Source organism: Seriola lalandi, unplaced genomic scaffold (genome assembly GCF_002814215.2).
Source record: "Seriola lalandi dorsalis isolate HSWRI2012SDOR001 ecotype SW California unplaced genomic scaffold, Sedor1 jcf7180002052117, whole genome shotgun sequence".
Taxonomy (NCBI): domain Eukaryota; kingdom Metazoa; phylum Chordata; class Actinopteri; order Carangiformes; family Carangidae; genus Seriola; species Seriola lalandi.
Window position 1 is genome coordinate 404467 of NW_019522670.1, and position 17519 is coordinate 421985.

At 41.7% G+C, this 17519-nt stretch overlaps 1 protein-coding gene across 1 annotated transcript in view; it reads right to left on the reverse strand.

Moving 5' to 3' along the window:
• Window positions 1-214: 214 nt before the first annotated feature.
• dner (delta/notch-like EGF repeat containing) overlaps window positions 215-17519 on the reverse strand; it is a 53287-nt gene continuing 35982 nt past the window's right edge. The window contains exons 5-13 of the mRNA XM_023399744.1: window positions 15773-15921; window positions 14734-14887; window positions 13861-13974; window positions 8563-8796; window positions 3167-3289; window positions 2852-2965; window positions 2360-2491; window positions 1982-2228; window positions 215-1488 (exon numbers count right to left, since the gene is read on the reverse strand). Of these exons, the coding sequence (XP_023255512.1) occupies window positions 1377-1488; window positions 1982-2228; window positions 2360-2491; window positions 2852-2965; window positions 3167-3289; window positions 8563-8796; window positions 13861-13974; window positions 14734-14887; window positions 15773-15921 (1379 nt within the window). The 3' untranslated portion in view covers window positions 215-1376. The remainder of the gene's footprint in view (window positions 1489-1981; window positions 2229-2359; window positions 2492-2851; window positions 2966-3166; window positions 3290-8562; window positions 8797-13860; window positions 13975-14733; window positions 14888-15772; window positions 15922-17519) is intronic.

Sequence of the window (17519 nt, forward strand, 5' to 3'; positions counted from 1 at the left end):
AGCATTAGTTTGTTGATCCCGACTAAGGCCTAGGTCAAGAAAATGCTACTTGCAGCTGTGATTGATTGATTGGTGATAGCTCTACATACATGGTTGTAAAAAACTTAAACAGTTTTAGGATGATTTATAAAAAAGCAGGCACCATCACTTGCTGTTGTCACTGCAGGAAACACAGTTAAGTTTTAGTCAGACTTCACACGAGACACCAGGGGAGTACTGTAGAGTATGTTCACTTTATTGTTTACATCATTCAACATAGATAATAGGTAATCATGTGGTTGCTGTGTTTAAAATGAGAGAGAAAAAAATCTGAGGATTAGCTGAGCTTATTGGTAAAACATTGCTTGACCTTGAGGGGAACAACACAGCTGCACAGACAGAGAGGTTTCCATTGGCAGGACACAGAAGCACATATATTCTGGAGTAGATATCATCCCTCTTCCTCCTCCTCCACCTCCTGCTTCTCTTTCTTCTACACCCTAAAGCCAGCAAGAGGCCACTCCAGCAAAGAAACTCTCATCCAGAAACTATGCAACACTGTCAATACTAGAGGTGAATTTGTACACTGGGATAAACAGGTGCACTGAGTAAAACCAACTATGTTTCTGTGCATTGAGAAATATACCTACCTATTATCCTAAATATCACTGAAATACATACAGTGGGATGGTAGGGTCACAGTACTCCAGTAAACCCACTTTCTTTACTATTCGTACACTTGCATGTAAAGAACAGGACCATATGCTTTTTAAAAAGAAAAATTTTGTGACTAGTATTTCATACATGTATTTGATCTACCAACCACAACTTACAAAAAGAAAAATATTTGGCACAATCTTGACGGAGAGAAATACAATGCAATGACAAAAATAACAACCAACAACCAAGTACAAAAGATTTTAAAATAATGCAGAGAGAACATCAAATCTAACCATGCACGAAGTAAGGCAACCTACTGCAGAATTTTTTAGATTTAGATTTAGAAAAAGATACAGTGTACGCACCATGAGGAGTGCACCTATTTCTACAACACCTGTAAGAACAGTTGTCAGCACTGTCAGAGCCCCACCTACAGACAGAGGTTACTGGTAGTGTTGCCCATCATTAATAACTTAAGTAATGCAAAGTATGCTCTTATGCTACAATAAAGCCTTATCATGGACTTTGACAGGAAAATAGATGTATCAAATTCCAGATTTCTTCTTTTTAAACTACAGAGTATGTTTTGGATTTTTTTTCTCCACTTTACATTCAATTTTGTTTTACTGGTTTTTCTTTCTTAAGAAATACTTAAAGATTTATACTGACTTTCTCTATGCGTGTGTGTGTGTGTATACATGTGTAGTTGCATGTGTGCAGCTTGTGATGGTTGTGTTTTACAAATCCTTCGTCTTGATGAGGGTAACCAAAGGCTTGTCATCAGGACTGTAGTCTTCATAGGCGATGGGAGTGGCATCGTACATAGCAGGCCTGGACTTCTTGCCAAATCTAATAAGAAAGCATAAACAACAACTGTGCATCAATGGTGCATTACACACAATTAGTGGCCTACTATTTGCTGGTAGTTCTATCACTCCAGTAATTCAGTGGTGAACTTCTATAAAGTTAAAGGGACTAACAAAAGACAGAATATAATACAGCAGAGATAAAAAAAAATGTATGCAGCACAGGCCAAGATACCCTGGCTTTTAGCTTAACAACCACTGGATCCTTCACCTCCCATGGTGCAACTCGTAGCATCTTATTGTTAGACCCACCTTGTCAAACAGGTCTTAAGTTAAAAAACAAACAAGTCTACATTGAGTTGAGTTTGTTTTGTTGTCCTTCTTCAGCAGCAGTACCAACACAGAACTGCGTAAATGAAGCTTTCTAATGGAAAATAATACCAAACTGTAATATCTATAGTGTGCCACTTCATAAGTAAACTATTCCTTAACAACACTTTGGTTAAATAATGTTTAAACATCTTCCTCTCACTGACCTGGCGTGGCGGATGGAGGCAATGGCGTTGCTGAACTCGCTGTCGATGCTGCGGCAGTTGTAGAACTCCTGGTAGGCGTGGCGTGACGAGCCCTGGTACTCGATGCGGCTGATGCGGCAGATGCCCACGATGAGGATGATGAGCATGAGCACGAAGGCCACGCACAGCGCTCCGATGATGATGTACAGGGAGTGGCGTGGCATGTTGGTCAGAGTGTCCTCAGTGTGTGCCGGCTTCCACTGGAGGTCTGATACACACACACACACACACACACACACACACACACACACACACACACACACATAGAGGCATACAGCTTTGCACATGTCTCAGTTTGGATTAATAGCTGAACAGATTTTTTCTGACAGGCTGACTTACGGATCTCACAGCTGGGCCCCACCCACCCAGGTTGACAGTGACAGGTGAAGCCATTTGATTGGTCAATGCAAGTGCCTCCATGGTGACAAGGATTGCTCTCACACTCATTGATGTCGACATCGCACTTCTCCCCTGATTGGACAGGTAAGATTGCATTCAGTACCGATAAGAGCAATGCAGCTAAGAGCAGAAACTGAGGCAGATGGGTTATAGTATTTTGACTCCTGACAGGTGTTTTCACTTTGGGGTTTACAAGGAAAATGCAGAATTGCAATGTGTCACTATTATTTCACATCAGAAATAATCTCGTTGGGAACTCTGATCTTTCTATTTCTTTCTGTTCTTGGAATCCGTCGTGGAAAACCTAAGCTTATCTTAAGGAAGATTTCTAAATGCATAATTTTCCATTCTCCTTTATCATAAGCCATGCAAATCATATTAACAGGCAGCTAGTCTACTGGTTGTCAGGCTGATTATGGTCGCAGTGCTCACCCAGGTATCCAGGTGGGCAGGCACAGGAAGCATTGAGTCCCGCGCTCTCACAGCGGCCTCCATTCTGGCAATGCATCTTCAGACATGGATCCTTGTAGATTTCACAGTGTCTGCCTGCACACACACACACACACACACACACACACACACACACACACACACACACACACACACACAGAGTAAACTTGTAATTAGTTTTCTTGATGCACGTTTAATGTGTACTGTGATGCTGTAACATGTAGAAGCAAGGATTATATACAGACATGTGCCTAAAACTAAAAATAATCACACTCACTCACATGCACACGCACGTACCTTCAAACTGTGGTGTGCAGACACACTCGTAGGCATTGATAAGATCCCTACAGGTGGCGTAGTTCTGGCAGGGGGCAGACAGACACTCATTGTACTCCTCCTCACAGTACAAGCCATGGTAGCCTTTATCAGACACAGACACATACAGCACGTTAGAGTCTTCAAAGAATATAACATGTGATTTTGCTGGTTTGCTGATGCACCCAGTCAGAGGACGTTTCAACCTGTATTTACCAAGGAAATGTTTTGCTGGAAGTGCATATTTTTAACTGCTATCAGCAGTTGTTAGCATTCATTCTAATGGTCAACTGGACCCAAGAAGTTCAGCTCTCTGATTTTGAGATTTTTCATATTGACTTAAGCCTCAGTCTCAAATCGACATGTGGTGTAGCAAATACACTGAACACTCTCTCTGTATATGTGTGTGTAGCTCTGTGTGTTTCCTTATGCGCAAGAAAGAGAGGGACACTTTCCTTCTCTTTCTTGCACATAAACCTGCATGTGTAATGTGGCATATTATTACTATTGCAGCAGCAGCAGCAGCAGGCAGTAAACTGGGTTTATTACAAATGACATACTTGTTTAATCAGAGCGTCTCCTCTAATTCACAATTCACACCACCACGTCACAGCAGTGCAACCATAACATTCATCTGTCGGGCACTAAGGAGCAGAGAGTGTAGCGTCACAGTAAGTGCTTTCCTCATTCATTGTTCTTGCTCAGAGTGTGTCTAAACGATTAAGAGAGTTTCAGAAACCTTTTAGTTGGTCTTGTGTTATATGTACCTGATCTATTACTTCCTGTACACCTTGCATTCAAAGAGGAATTATATCCAGTGAGTGTATGAATATATCGTATTGTGGTATTGGCCATAAAGTCAAATGACATGCAGTGCACTGTGTTTTCCATAGGATGGCAGCTGTGCACTGAGGCAGAATAAGCCTGCAACATCTGAAAACATCAGCCAGACAATCACGCCTCTTCTTATGTTTCTCTTCAACAATCTTAAGCGGTTAAAAAGGAAAATACAAAGTGTAACGTACCGTATGTAAAAGGTAATACTGCATATCTGATTGCGTCTCTTTAAGTTGCACTGCTACAGTTTGTGTACTAGTTATGCAGATACAGCTTTAGGAACACAGGTAAAGACAGGAAGATGAAGTGATTGACAGTTTTTGTAAGTCAGCGTATGATTTTCTGGGGGTGTTTTTTATACACTTCTACAATAAATTAGGCCAGCAATTGTAATGCTTGTATATGCATTGATCTAACATTTGATGTACCCTCATACCTGCTCACACTCCCTGAATGTCTACACTTCATAGAAAATTTCCACCAACTACAACTAAGGAGCCCAAAATCACCAGAGGGCCAGTGTCTCTTGAGTCCTTCAACGACTAGTGTAGCAATCTGTTTTCATTAGCTCTGCTCCCATTTTGACTGACTGAATTTCTCAGTTGGGTCCCAGTCCCAGTCCAAGTTTCAACAAACCCTCACTGGGCCACAGCTAACGTGTATTTGGGGAAGGAGAGAGGGGGAATTAATGAGGAGCCCAGTTAGAGCCTCTAGGGTCCTCTCCGTGAAATGCCAGTGAAATGTCAAGTGCCTTTCCAAGACTCTGTCTGCTTTCTGTGGGCTGGCAGCCTCTCATGTGAGCTGGATTACAGGAAACTGGAGGACAGATCCTTCGACATATCAGCTCCCCAGCAGCTTTCTTTCAGACAGCCAGCAGGCATTTACACAACCCTTACACACATCCACTCACTTATACAAGGCAGACAAGCATGCAAACTAATGTAGTCACGTGCTCATGCACACAGACACTGAGATGCAAATGATCATACCCAGCGTATGGATACACACACACACACACACAGATTCATACCTCAGACACCAGCTGGCATTCTGATGAGGTGAAGAAAAGGTCAACTCTGGTCCAAAACATTGTGTGTATGTGTGCATTCACGGTAATGTCTGGGATGCTAATTACAAATCACCAATTTCACCAGTCCCATTAGACAGGACCATCTGAGTAGAGACATTTGATTGGATGGCAGCATCTGCCCAACCAGCATAGTCACAGACCCAGACAGTGGATTGGGAGCCATATGAACACACATATGCATGCACACACATACTTGCAAGGTCTCACCATGGCAACCAGACAACAGAATATGAGAGGGAAATGAAGTGAGGTAAACGGCAGGAAGATAAAGACGAGGAAGGACAAAAGGACAGGCGGAAGGGAAAAAAATGAAAGAAATGCAAAATAGAAAAACAACGTAAGACTGAGGATGTGGTGAAGAAAATGTACGATATCTGAATAATTGGAAAGCAGTGGACGCCTGCTCTGCACCAGGACACAGTGAGAGTGAAAGCATTTGAATAAACATGAAGACCATGAAATATGGAGGGATTATCAACTCATGCAATAAGTCTTCAGGGTTTTTTGTACCATAGGCTTAGGCGCTGCGTGTTTTTGTGGAGCCCCTTCAGCCAAATGAACAGCAAAAAGCATTAAAGAATGAATATGAAAGTAACGATGAGAGTTCTTTGTGCTGACAAAAAAAAATCTGAAAAGGAAAGGTAAACTGGCATCAGGAATGACCTGCCAATCAACAATCTGTGTTTGGACAATCACACAAACGTCGGATTGGTGTGTGACAGATGCTCTTTGCCGAGCTAATCAAGCAGCTGACTAGATATTTCTCGAGTGGTAGGAACAACCATCGATTTGGATAAGCAAATTGCAAGCTATTGATAAGCAAAGCCTCAACAAAGAATAAATGAGGTATTAACTTTTCTTGTTCGGGAGTAATTCTTGTGGATGTTTGGAATAGAGAGATAGAGAGCAGATTATGTAGCCTATTTTACAACAAAAGAAATTGGTAACCTAGCTAACTTACATTGATATACATGTGCTGAATTAAGTTTTAGTAGCCAGCGGAGCTAGTTAGTTGACGTTATGTAAAGATTGAAAGATCAAATGTTGGTTGGGAGCTAAACAAAGTTAGGCTGTGTCATTTTCTGTTGAAAACTGCAGGTCAATGCATTTCTCTCCTATTAAAAGAAACACTGTTCCAAAATGCAGTTCAGAGTGTCCTTTGTTCTAACCCATACTAACCAAGACTTAACATTAACAGGCTAGATTTGCTAGCGACTGAAATAAATACAAACACCACCCAGAAACTGTTCTTGTGTAGTTTTTCTCCACAAATGAATATTGGTGATACAATGTCAGGTCATATTTAATTGTGTTATAATTCAAACGTAAGTTTCTCCATTGCTACCTTGTCAAAATTTTGACATTGCTTTGGGATGACAGGTCATGCTGCTCCTCTACTGAGCGTTCTTTTCCTGAGAAATTGAACTTCTTACATCTACAAATAATTACATATGTATTTCAACATGTTTATTCTTCCTATGTGTACAAGTAAAGGGACTCGATTTGATTAAATCTCATGTTCTAAACATCTTATTTGGTGAAATGAACAGATCTTTGGCTATAACTACATATAAGTGTTGCCGTCTTTCTTTGACAAACATGGTAAGGATAATGGCAGAAAACAATAACAAAACTCAACATAACTTAAAATTGCCTTTGAATAATTTCAAAGCTCCCAACCACCACCATCCCCCAGCACCTGAGTCATGTGAAAACCTGGGGAAAAACCTGCTCTTGTTAGTTCAAATATTTATTGAGACTGTTTTTTCCAGATTTGGAAAAACAAAATTTCAAGGTTCAAATATCATTCCAAAATCCAAACCGAGAAATGAAAGAACAGCTGTTTAGCAATTCATCTGTTTCCAAAACTATCAAGATCAATAACATAAGAAATTTCAATTCTGAATATTTTTCCAGTGAAAGACATATTATTGAAGAAGAAGCTGTAGAGTCTGCTGATACATGAGAATGAATACAAACATCAAATAAGTCATCAAGATGGCGACTGGCTTACACATTCAGCTGGCTGATGGTATAAAGAGGCGCCAGGGGCGGAGAGTCAAATTATGTTTGTGGGCCACTGGGAAAGTCATCTGTCTCACCATCCCAGCAAGGTAATTGCAAGACAATGGATAAATGATAAGTCATCATTCCACTCAATTGATTTCACCACAGAAGGCATCAGCACCAGTGCCATGATCATCCTCTCTAAAAATAACTCATCATTCAGCCAGAGCACATTTACTGCTACTCTGAGCCTGAGCCAGTGCTACACCATACTTTTAGTTCTCACTAACTTTTATGTGCAGGTTGTTAAGTTAGATTTAGAGCGGTAATAGAGGCAATGTGACGATTCAGAAGGTTTCTAAAGGACGTGGATGGATTTCTGAATGAGTGTACCGAGCACAGGCCCAGAGGTCCCAAGGGTTATCAGCATTTCCTGTTAGAAAGTCTGATCATTTTTTGTTTTTATCTGTTTATTCTTGACCTTGTGAACATATTCTGTAATAAAAATTCTAAGCTCAATGGGCTTCACTCACCAATATATTATTAAATATTTTCTTAAATTCTTTCTTAAGTTGTTCTTAAGAAAGTTCTTAAGAAAACTTGTCAGATTCATGAATGTGTTCTTAAACCAAAGAATTGCGTGCACCTGTGTTATTAGATTGATGAATGCCAATCTCCTCGGAAATTGAAAGCCTGTGCCAGTTGGCCCCAATTAGCAGAAGTAAACGCCCAAAAATGCCCTTAAAAGGGCATGAGACTGAAGGGTCGTGTGCAGACACAGACATAGGTCACAAAGAGATACTGTAAAGGAAAGTTGAGAAAATGCCAAAATGAAAATCTAAAGATGGAGCACCGGAATCAAAACACAAAAGGACCTTTAGTAGTTTAGTGTTAATGTAGTGTTTAAAAGACCATAATGCTTTGTAAAATAACAAAAGTTATTTGTAAAAAAAAATATTATAAATGACAATAATATTATATAACTGTAGAACCGAAGAAAACGCAAAAAACACTTATTTTGCTCAAACGTGTCAGCACTCAAATGTCTTGAGTGTGCGTAGATTCTGTCTTACCTACGAACAAATCCCAAATAAGAAAACACTAGTGAATGTCAGAATCTTAGTGTGTAAGTGGGTTTTAAGAAGAAATTTCTTCTTAAGAATGGTTGGTGAATAAGGCCCAATGTTTCAGCCATAGCTAAGTGAACTTTTTCATTCATTCATTATTTGTTTGTGGATCAGTGGGGGTCGGCTGTTGCAGGAAGCTTTGGAAAAAGACTTTAACAATGTCTAATTTCCAGAATGAACAAAATAGGATCTGTTGTAAAAGTGCTTACATGTTTTACCTGAAAGATACAACACAAAATATTACTCAATGACTGCAAGTGGCACAGGGAGGGTGAAAAGTGGCTGGAGTCACCGAGGTGTCTGACGCCGCAGCTCACCTGGGACACACAGACACCTGTAGCTGTTGCCTACGCTGCGGCAGACCCCATGGGCGCAGGGGTTCAGGGCGCAGAAGTCCACCAGCTGGGCACAGGTAGGGCCGGTGAAGCCTGCTGTGCAGCTACAGCCGAACCCCAGGGGGCCGGGGCCCTGGGCGTAGCATGTCCCGTTATTGTGACAGGGGCTGGAGGCACACGGGTCCACCTTCTGCTCACATGTAGCACCCTGGTAGCCTATAAAAGGGGGAAGGCAGAGATGAGGGCGGGATGTGGAAGGACAAAGGGGGAGGGAAAGACAAAAGGAAATGATGAGAAACTAACACAAAAATGGTTTCTGTGCTAGTTCCCATATGTCTGGGAAAAAACAGAAGTTTTGAATGGATGGAAATGCTGCCAATTTCCCCGGATTTCAACAGTTTCTTAGAATCTCATATTGAACATGTGTCCTTATCTACAAGACCACACTAAGCACAAAGCTGAGGTGCAGGAGGATCGCCAGTTTTGCAGGCAAAAGTCAGATGAAACTCTTCTCCAGTTTGGTCTTTTCGAGGATTCGAATGAACCTAGAGGCGAGGAAGTGGGCAGCGCGGCACAGCAGGGGTTGGGTTTATGCAAATCAGGTGGTGCAGTGTGCTATGTGACATCCATTATGGCATAAAATTGTACCCACTCTTCAGCCCGCTAAGACCACGTCTTAATGCAAATAAGCTCACAAAGATTTTTTTGTGGGTTTAGTTGCACACAGAGACCTGTACCCAATATAGCCTATGGTGAGTTTTGAAAGCAAATGAGCCTCTTTCCCAAAATGTTGAACTGTTACCTCACGACAGCTCAGTTTTGTAGACGCAGATTTTGGGAGAATAACACCAGTGATTAAATAGTGAAAGACAGCAAGTGGTTTAATTCTCTCATCATCTACCACCCGAAATCACCACCTCCAGCAATTTCAATGTTCTTTCTTTTATCCTTTCCTCATCGTTGTTAGAGACAAACAGAGCGAAAGCATCTTAACATAAATGACTTCATGCTGTTGACAGGAATGTCGAAGTATTGTGTCACACCAGTGTCTGTGGCAGAAGGGGGATGTGTTTTTGTCGTGCTTTCTATGCAACAATGCCCATGCACTCCATTTGCCTTTGTGGATGACTAGTTGTGTGCTGAAGCCACTGATTTCTTCTTCACCTCCTCTCATTATCTTGTGAGCCTCTGCTACTCTCACCTTCCCTTCCCCTCTAAAAATAAACTCTGCTTTTTCACCCCTTCTCCTCCCCTGCCTTCACCTCCCGTGAGAACTGCCACTGTGCTGCTGCAGCGCGGAGTAAGACTCTGCTGTGTACATGCACATACCTTGCTGTGATACAGTGTGTGTGGGTGCTGTGATCTACAGTAGCAGTAGTAGTAAATCCCTGTGCTGACTGCACTGAACTGCACCCTCCATTGAGCGAATGAAGAGATCCCTCTCAAGCATCCATTGATCTGCAAGACTTTATTTCACCGTGTGAGGAGGACATTCATCATTCAGCAGCAGAGACAGGAGTAATCTGCAGCAGACAGGGGAATATCTCACCCAAAGCTCTCTCTTCTTCTTTCCCTCTGTGTCCACTGCCTCGCTCTGCTTCATCCTTTCCCTTTTCACTCCTCTGCCTCCTTCCAAGCTCCCTTCATCTCTTCCCCCTTCTTCCCCTTCCTCTCCATCGCTTGCAAACACACAGATGCTAGCCCACGCATACACACTAAAGCAAGATCTTGCATGAATTTAATTTTATGATTTGTATTTGTTCTGGCATGGTTTAATCCCTTGCTTTCCTCTGTATTTAGCTTCTTTGCTCTGCGTGAGAACTGTTTTTAAAAGTACCTCCACATCTTGGGATAAATTTCTCTCTCTGTCTTTGTCTACACATCTATCCATGTAAAGATGCACAAACACACACGCACACACGCGCACACACACACACAGGGACATGAGACCTGGCTGACGTAGAGGAGTCTGTTCATTCCTGCTGCTGGCATTCAAACCTGCCAACATTAAAAACAGTTAGCAGTTTAAAATTAGCTTGCCCGCTCACCCCCCCGCCCTGCGAGTTCTGACTGGAGGCAGTGACAGTACTGACACTCACACTTTCTCTCCTCTGTCGGTGTGTATGAATGTGTGCGTGTGTGTGTGAAAAAAGGAGAGAAAGAGGATGATAAAGTACACTTCATATCAGTGCGGTAGTCTCTGTTGAGGAGTCGGAGCACATCCATAGAATTCATGCTATGAATGGTTTCCATGCAGGTGTGACTCCTTAATCAGAGATTAAAAACTGGACGGTAGAAGACAACCTGAGATTATTGTGATCAACTTTTGAATATTTATGTTTTATTTTGAAGGGGAACTGTTTATTCGTAGAGTTATGTTTGTTTGTTTGTTGTGGCTGACCACATGGGCCAAGTTGATGGCAGTATGAGCACACTGTTACAACTTAAAGCCCCTGTCTCAGTCACCTTCATGATTGTGGGTTAAAAACAGTATCGGCCTGTGAAAAGATCTGACAAACACCACATTAGTCCATTTAGTTGTTACTTAGATCAAGTTCTTTCTCTTGTAATCTGTAGGTTTTTGAGGAATGCTGCTAACAGATAGACAGGAGTGCAAATAACATTACCTTGTCTACCTATCCCTGCAGGGTGAAATATCCCTGCCTCCCTAAGGATGTAGCAAATAAATATTCAGCTTTTGCTGTCGTTGTTGGCCAAGTGATCGCACAGTTGATATCTCTCTGATGATAGATGCTACAGTTTTCTTGCCATCATTCATTTTATTTATTGCTTGTCTCTATACAGGAAAACTGCAAGAAAACGTGGTGGTGATTTATGGGGGTGGGAGGGTAGAGTGTAAGCACTAACCAGCATGCAAAAATGGGGCCGCCTCTGTGCAAGATAATTTGGAATAGAATAGAAATGAGGATCGCTTCTCCTGCATAATGCATTAGAGTTAAAAACAATTAAAAAGAGATAGCTTCATACACATTAACACAATCCTAATATAAATAGATAAATAGATAAACATAAAGTGAAGATGTAATTCTTCACTGTGGAAAATTGCACAGGAATGATGAAAGTACTGTTTTTCATTTTGCATGATTGTGTTGATTAAGAGAGCAAATGCCTTAAAGAAAGTGTGTTCCTGAGTCTAATGGTCGGAGTTTTGAATGACCTGTAGCGCCCGCCAGAGGACAACAGGTCAAACAGGTGGGAACAGGGTGTGAACTGTCCTTTACAATGTGTCTGGCTCTGGAAAAGTAGCGGGTGTTGGCAATGTCTTCTCAAAGAGGGAGGAGGGCAGCCAGTGATTTTTTGCGCAGTGTTTTTTGGTTGGTCCTTTGAAAACACTGCTGTGCAGACAAGAGTCTTAATTACCATCTATTGTAAAGCATTTCTACTGTTTTCTGTCCCTAACAAACATGAGCAGAAAGGCTGAAAAGAACTTGTGACTTCTGCTCCAAACATCTTGGTCTCAGCCCTGAGGGAAATGAATGCTTGAACAAAAGAGAACAGCAGATCTAATTTTTTACAGACTTTTTAGTCTCCTTTCTCTTCCCTCTCCTCTTGTTGTCTCCCCCTGTTCTACACACTGAAAGGTTTTACACAAACGATACATAAAGCATTCTTGGACCTGGAGTGTTTTCAATAACGATCAAACGTTTTCTTGCACTTGGAAACTTTACATTACTATAAAGGAATTCATGTCCTGTATCCATGTTAAAAAATTCTGGGGGAGAAACATCTCTTCTATTTCGGATTGTTTTCCCAGAGGCTGTGTATTCAAATAGACACTGAAATCATCCTCCTCTGATATGTTCATCAGTATGGATGAACATTTCTCTTCATATCGCTGATCCTCTGAGTGTGTGTTGGAGGATCATGTTTTTGTCACTTAGGAGGACTTTTCAATGACTTACATGTCTCACACTAACATTAACCACAAACAGTACAATTTATTTCTGATATTCTTCAGACAATAAGAAAGAGTGGTGTCGTTTAGCTGTCCCTTAAACACTAACCACAACCTCAGCCTATAACTGCAGGAGTATTGTTCTGCATGCTGATTCAGGTATTGATTGATAACTTGTTAAAACAGTGCGTTCTGTACTAAGACATCCTTGTCTATGGATTTCCCATTTTGAGTTTGTATGGGTGGAGAGCTACTGATTTTCCCTGCTGAGTATTTCTGTATTTTTGCCAAACAAAGAAACTGCTGTCTTGCTGCAATGTGAAATGCATCATGTTCTCTGCACCAACTTTATCTACTGACAATTGCTTTTATAGTATTTGTATAGAAAAATTCAGAATATTTCCTGATGTTTTGTTGTTTGGAATCATTTCATAAACCACTGACAGTTGCACAGTTGTTGTTCTGATATGCAATGTTGTAGTCCTTTTTCACAGTAGCATCAACAATGGCTCTGTTCTATTCAAGTGTCCCAACAACTAAGCAGAAAAACTGACCCAGTGCAGTGTTACAGATTTATTTAACCTGCTGCTACCTGTAAATAAAAATTTCTCCAAAAGTCAAAGTTACCTCACATATAGTATGTAATAAACCAACGAAATTTTGCGGTCACTCTCTAAACAAAACCTCCACATTCTAATCAAGAGGTGCTGGCACGGTTCTCACTTCTGCTTTGTTTCTCTCATTTTATGAAAATAAACACACAAGGGGTGGATTATGAATTCCTTTCCACATTGGAAGCCATGGTTTTTTTTAGCAGCTTCAGATTAACAACACAGTCAGGTGTTGCAGTGTGAATGAGGCCTCCTCTAGATCGAGAATGAACTGACCGCTGGGTGCTGTACCTAGAACAATGAAACAACCTTTCCCACCAGGTTTTACATCCATCTACCAATTCCAAGGTCCATTGTTACCTAATCTTTTCCCTGTATTCTGTGTGTATGTATCTGCTGTTGTCGGCACACGGTGTGTGTTAATCGCAAACTAGAGAAATACTGTTTCGGCAGAAGTTTTGCGGCCACATATTTCCCCTGGGAGGTTGATGCAGGTCACCGAGGCTATAAGACTAATTACAAAAGAGGAGGAAGGTTTGAATTAATCTTGGTGGCACAGATACTGTGAAACACGCCGCAGACAAACTGCTTGAATAACCCAGACAGAAAAAAAACTGACGTTATATTGCTCTGCAGTCACTTCTCTTATAGGCACACAAACCATGTATTTCTGGCAGCTTAACTCATGTACATCGAACACACACCAACAAACATACAGACATTGGTTCCAGCATGCACTGATGAGGCTCCTACCTTCGGGACAGTAGCATCTGGGCCCCGCCAGGCTGCTGAAACAAGTGGCTCCATTTTTGCACGGCTGAGAGAGACAGTGGTCAACCAGCAACTGGCAGCGCTCCCCTTCATAACCTGAGAAAAACATTCAAATCTCAGTCCACATGATTCATTACATTTGATCAAATAAGTTAAAAGTTGAGACTAGCATCAGCCAACCCTTGTGTTAGATTATAGCTATATTACTATATTACAGCCTGCTATCAAATACACAATAGGTTGTTGTGAAACATACAAGTTATCTTATAAGGCAGGTTACTAAATCATGTATTTTAACCTTGCAATCCAGGGTACAAGTTTATAAATTTAACACTAGATCATTTTTGTGAACCCCAGCAGCTAATAGGGATCCTAATAAAGAAATACAGAAATATTAAAACAAATCATCAAAAGGCACTGATTTAAGTCACATAGGTTAACTACATTTGACAGTGCTGTCTATTGTCTGTTTACACTATTTCATTTTTTCTCATTAGTCGCTCCCTGGGGGGAAGTGACGGGCCATCACTGGTCACCTGCGACATTTAACTTCCTACCGGAGGCCCTCGCTTCAAGTCCCTGTCCTAGAATAAATCTGACAAGATCAAAGGTTCAACACACGCACTCTTTTCTTTTGTTCTTATTTAGAGATTTTCTCAAACAAAGAGAGGACGGCTTTTATTCTTCATGTCTGCACAGCTCTAATCAAATCAACAGAGACCTCACAGTCAGGCTGAGACTCTTCATGAAGCCACATGTGAAACAGTATTTTCTCAAACAGCCCTGAAATCAACACATCTAAGGGCCTGAGGCCACGTGAAATGGTATAATGTACACATGGACACACACACACACCTGGAGGGCAGCTGCATGTGAAGTTGCGTCCTTCACCCCCCTGTCTAACGTCAGCGCAGGTGCCATTGTTGTGGCAAGGTCGGTGGTGGCAGGCATCAAATTCCTCGCAGAAGATTCCAGTGTAGCCGTCTTCACATTCACAGAAGAAAGTGCTCTGCCAAACGCAAACACACACTAATTTCACATGTCAAATCAATGAGCCTTGTTAAATAATTCAGTAACATAACAATGCAATAACAAGCAACAGTGACACAGTTTGATTTTCTCATAAAGTGAGAGTAATGGTAATGAGAAACTGAGCTAGAGACAAACAAAGGTCTCTGCAACACCTCTATACTTTTGTTAATTCTTTCTCACACCCAGTGAGAGTCGCTACTGCTGCATCTCTTTTAGTTGGAGGTACGTATAGATTTAGGGGGTTGGACGTACGGTAAGTATGGATGTAGCGTTTTCATCTGCTGCAGCATTTTTTTTTCTGTCTTCAGAGTCGCTGATATAGTATAACCACCAGCTTATTTTCAAGCAGACCCATATGCATTTTAGACCATCAGCAGCAGATAATGATGAAAACTCCCCACAGTTTTAATAATAAAAAAAAACAGTGCACGTTGTAATCACGTTGCACTGCTGTAATTTGTGGCATTGCGTTGTGTTGGTCTGCGCTATCGTGGCTTTTGTTCTTTTGTTTTCTGCTCTGCGCTGGTCTCTGCTATTAAGTGAAACCCAGGGAGAGTGTTTTTTTTCTGCTATACACTCGTGAATAATGATCAAAAGGCTCTTGCATCACTGAACCCAATGATTCAGTGCAGTAACAATGTTGGGTTACAATAATATGGAAACTTTGCTTCGCTTTGCCTGTTTTGCAGTTGCACTATAGTTATAAGGTGTGAAGTGAATGGTTGCAGAGACCAAAAATAAAATAATGCTGCAAGGTTTTTCTCCTGTGTCTCTCAGCGTCATTCACACTAGAGCTCAAATGTTAGTCTTTATAAGAAGAAACATCCGGAGTTTTGAGGATTTTGTTTCCTTGATTTCTCACCTCAGACGGCTGTGTGATACATTTGCCTTTCCCGGAGCACTGAGGGTCACTGAAGCTGCTGCCGGGCTCCACACAGCTGCTGGCCTTCACTGTCAGGTTCAGACGCAGGGTGACCTCCGGGGCTGTGAGGGTGCCAACACGCAACACACCTACCACAGAAGAGTTGAGGGCTTTATTTAACTATTTATGTAGCACAGAGTTATTTTTTAATGACAGGTACCGCATGGGCAGATATTACTGAATACATGATCCACAAGTCTTCGGAGAGAAGATTTGACTTAATGCTGGAGCGGTTTCTTTGACTCATTTGCAACCAGACGGAGCAGATATAATGGCATGAAATTCATGAGCAGACTCATGTGCAGACATTTATAGTCCTTAGAGGATGAATCCTACTGACTTTGATGATCCCCTGACTTTTGCTGTAATGCCACCATGAGGTTGACATTTGTGGTTTTGAGTGAAATGTCTAGACAACTATTGAAAGAAAAGCCATGAAACGGGTCATTCATATTCGTCTCATGATGAATTGTCAGAACTTTGGTGATCCCCTGACTTTTTATCTAACACCATGATCAGGTTTCAGTTTCTCCAACATTTTGCTTTATGACTAAATACCTGCAAAACCTTTGACCTTCCCTTGCATGGCTGTAGATTTGTGTTGTGTGCTGCAGAACACATTTTAAATGACTCCTCTCATGAAAAGTACTTTGCTGTTAAAAAAACAAAACAAAATAAAAAACAATACACTCCCATGTGAACTGATACAGGCCGCTCTTCATTGTGACCAAAATAGAGTGTGTGCCTCTCCGTCTTGTCTCTCTCTGGGTCTGTAAGTTCGGAACATCTCATTATATCTTCAATCAAAGCTGACAGCTACACGAGCCCCTGGATAAAAATAGCCTTGTAGTGAATATTAACTGCCATTTTTTAGAGCCTGATCTGAGGCCAATGAGCTGCGAGTCCACCAATGACGAGACGCTGATGATGTCAGCTCCTTAGCCAATCGGAGAGCTGACAAAACAACGCAGACTCTTCTGTCATCCCTGACCAAATGGTCGTCAGCCCAATGACATCGAATGTTGGACCTGCAGAGTCATTGCTCCTTTCGAGACGTGAAAGCAGATCGTCGACATTCAGGCACAGTGACGTGTGAAGAAGGAAATGCAATGTCACTGCACTGCTCCTCCCTACTTACTGATGCCTTGCACAGATTTTCCCAGCTAGCATGCGCCTACGCAAGGTCACACACCTTCACGCCTACATGCCACCCACTTTTTAATTTGGGTGTAAATGAGAGTTTGCTCTTGTGAACATTACTCATTTATTATCCAGCCTGACTGCTGCAGCAGAAAGAACAGAAACAGCAGGAAAACCACCATGTCTTCATTCATCTGCAGTTTGACCTTCATTCTTCCTTCTGCATCCTCTGTCCCTTTGTCCTTTACTCTAATCCCTTTCTGTTTGCCATCTCTTCTTTCTTGTCTTTCTCTCCCTTTATCTGACTCTTCCTCTCTCCCACCCTCCATTATCCTCTCTCCCCTTAGATTTAACTCCCCAATGTCATCTACCTCTCTCTCTCTCTCTCTCTCTGGTAAAGCAGAAGCTGAGCTGCCACAGACATGTGAAGGTCAGCAGACAGGCAGCGTAGTGAAACAGCATCAGGTATGTATAGCACAGACAGAGGTCAGCCAGCCCGTCAGTCAATGAGTGAGCCTCCAATTACCCCCCCCCCCCCCCCCCCCCC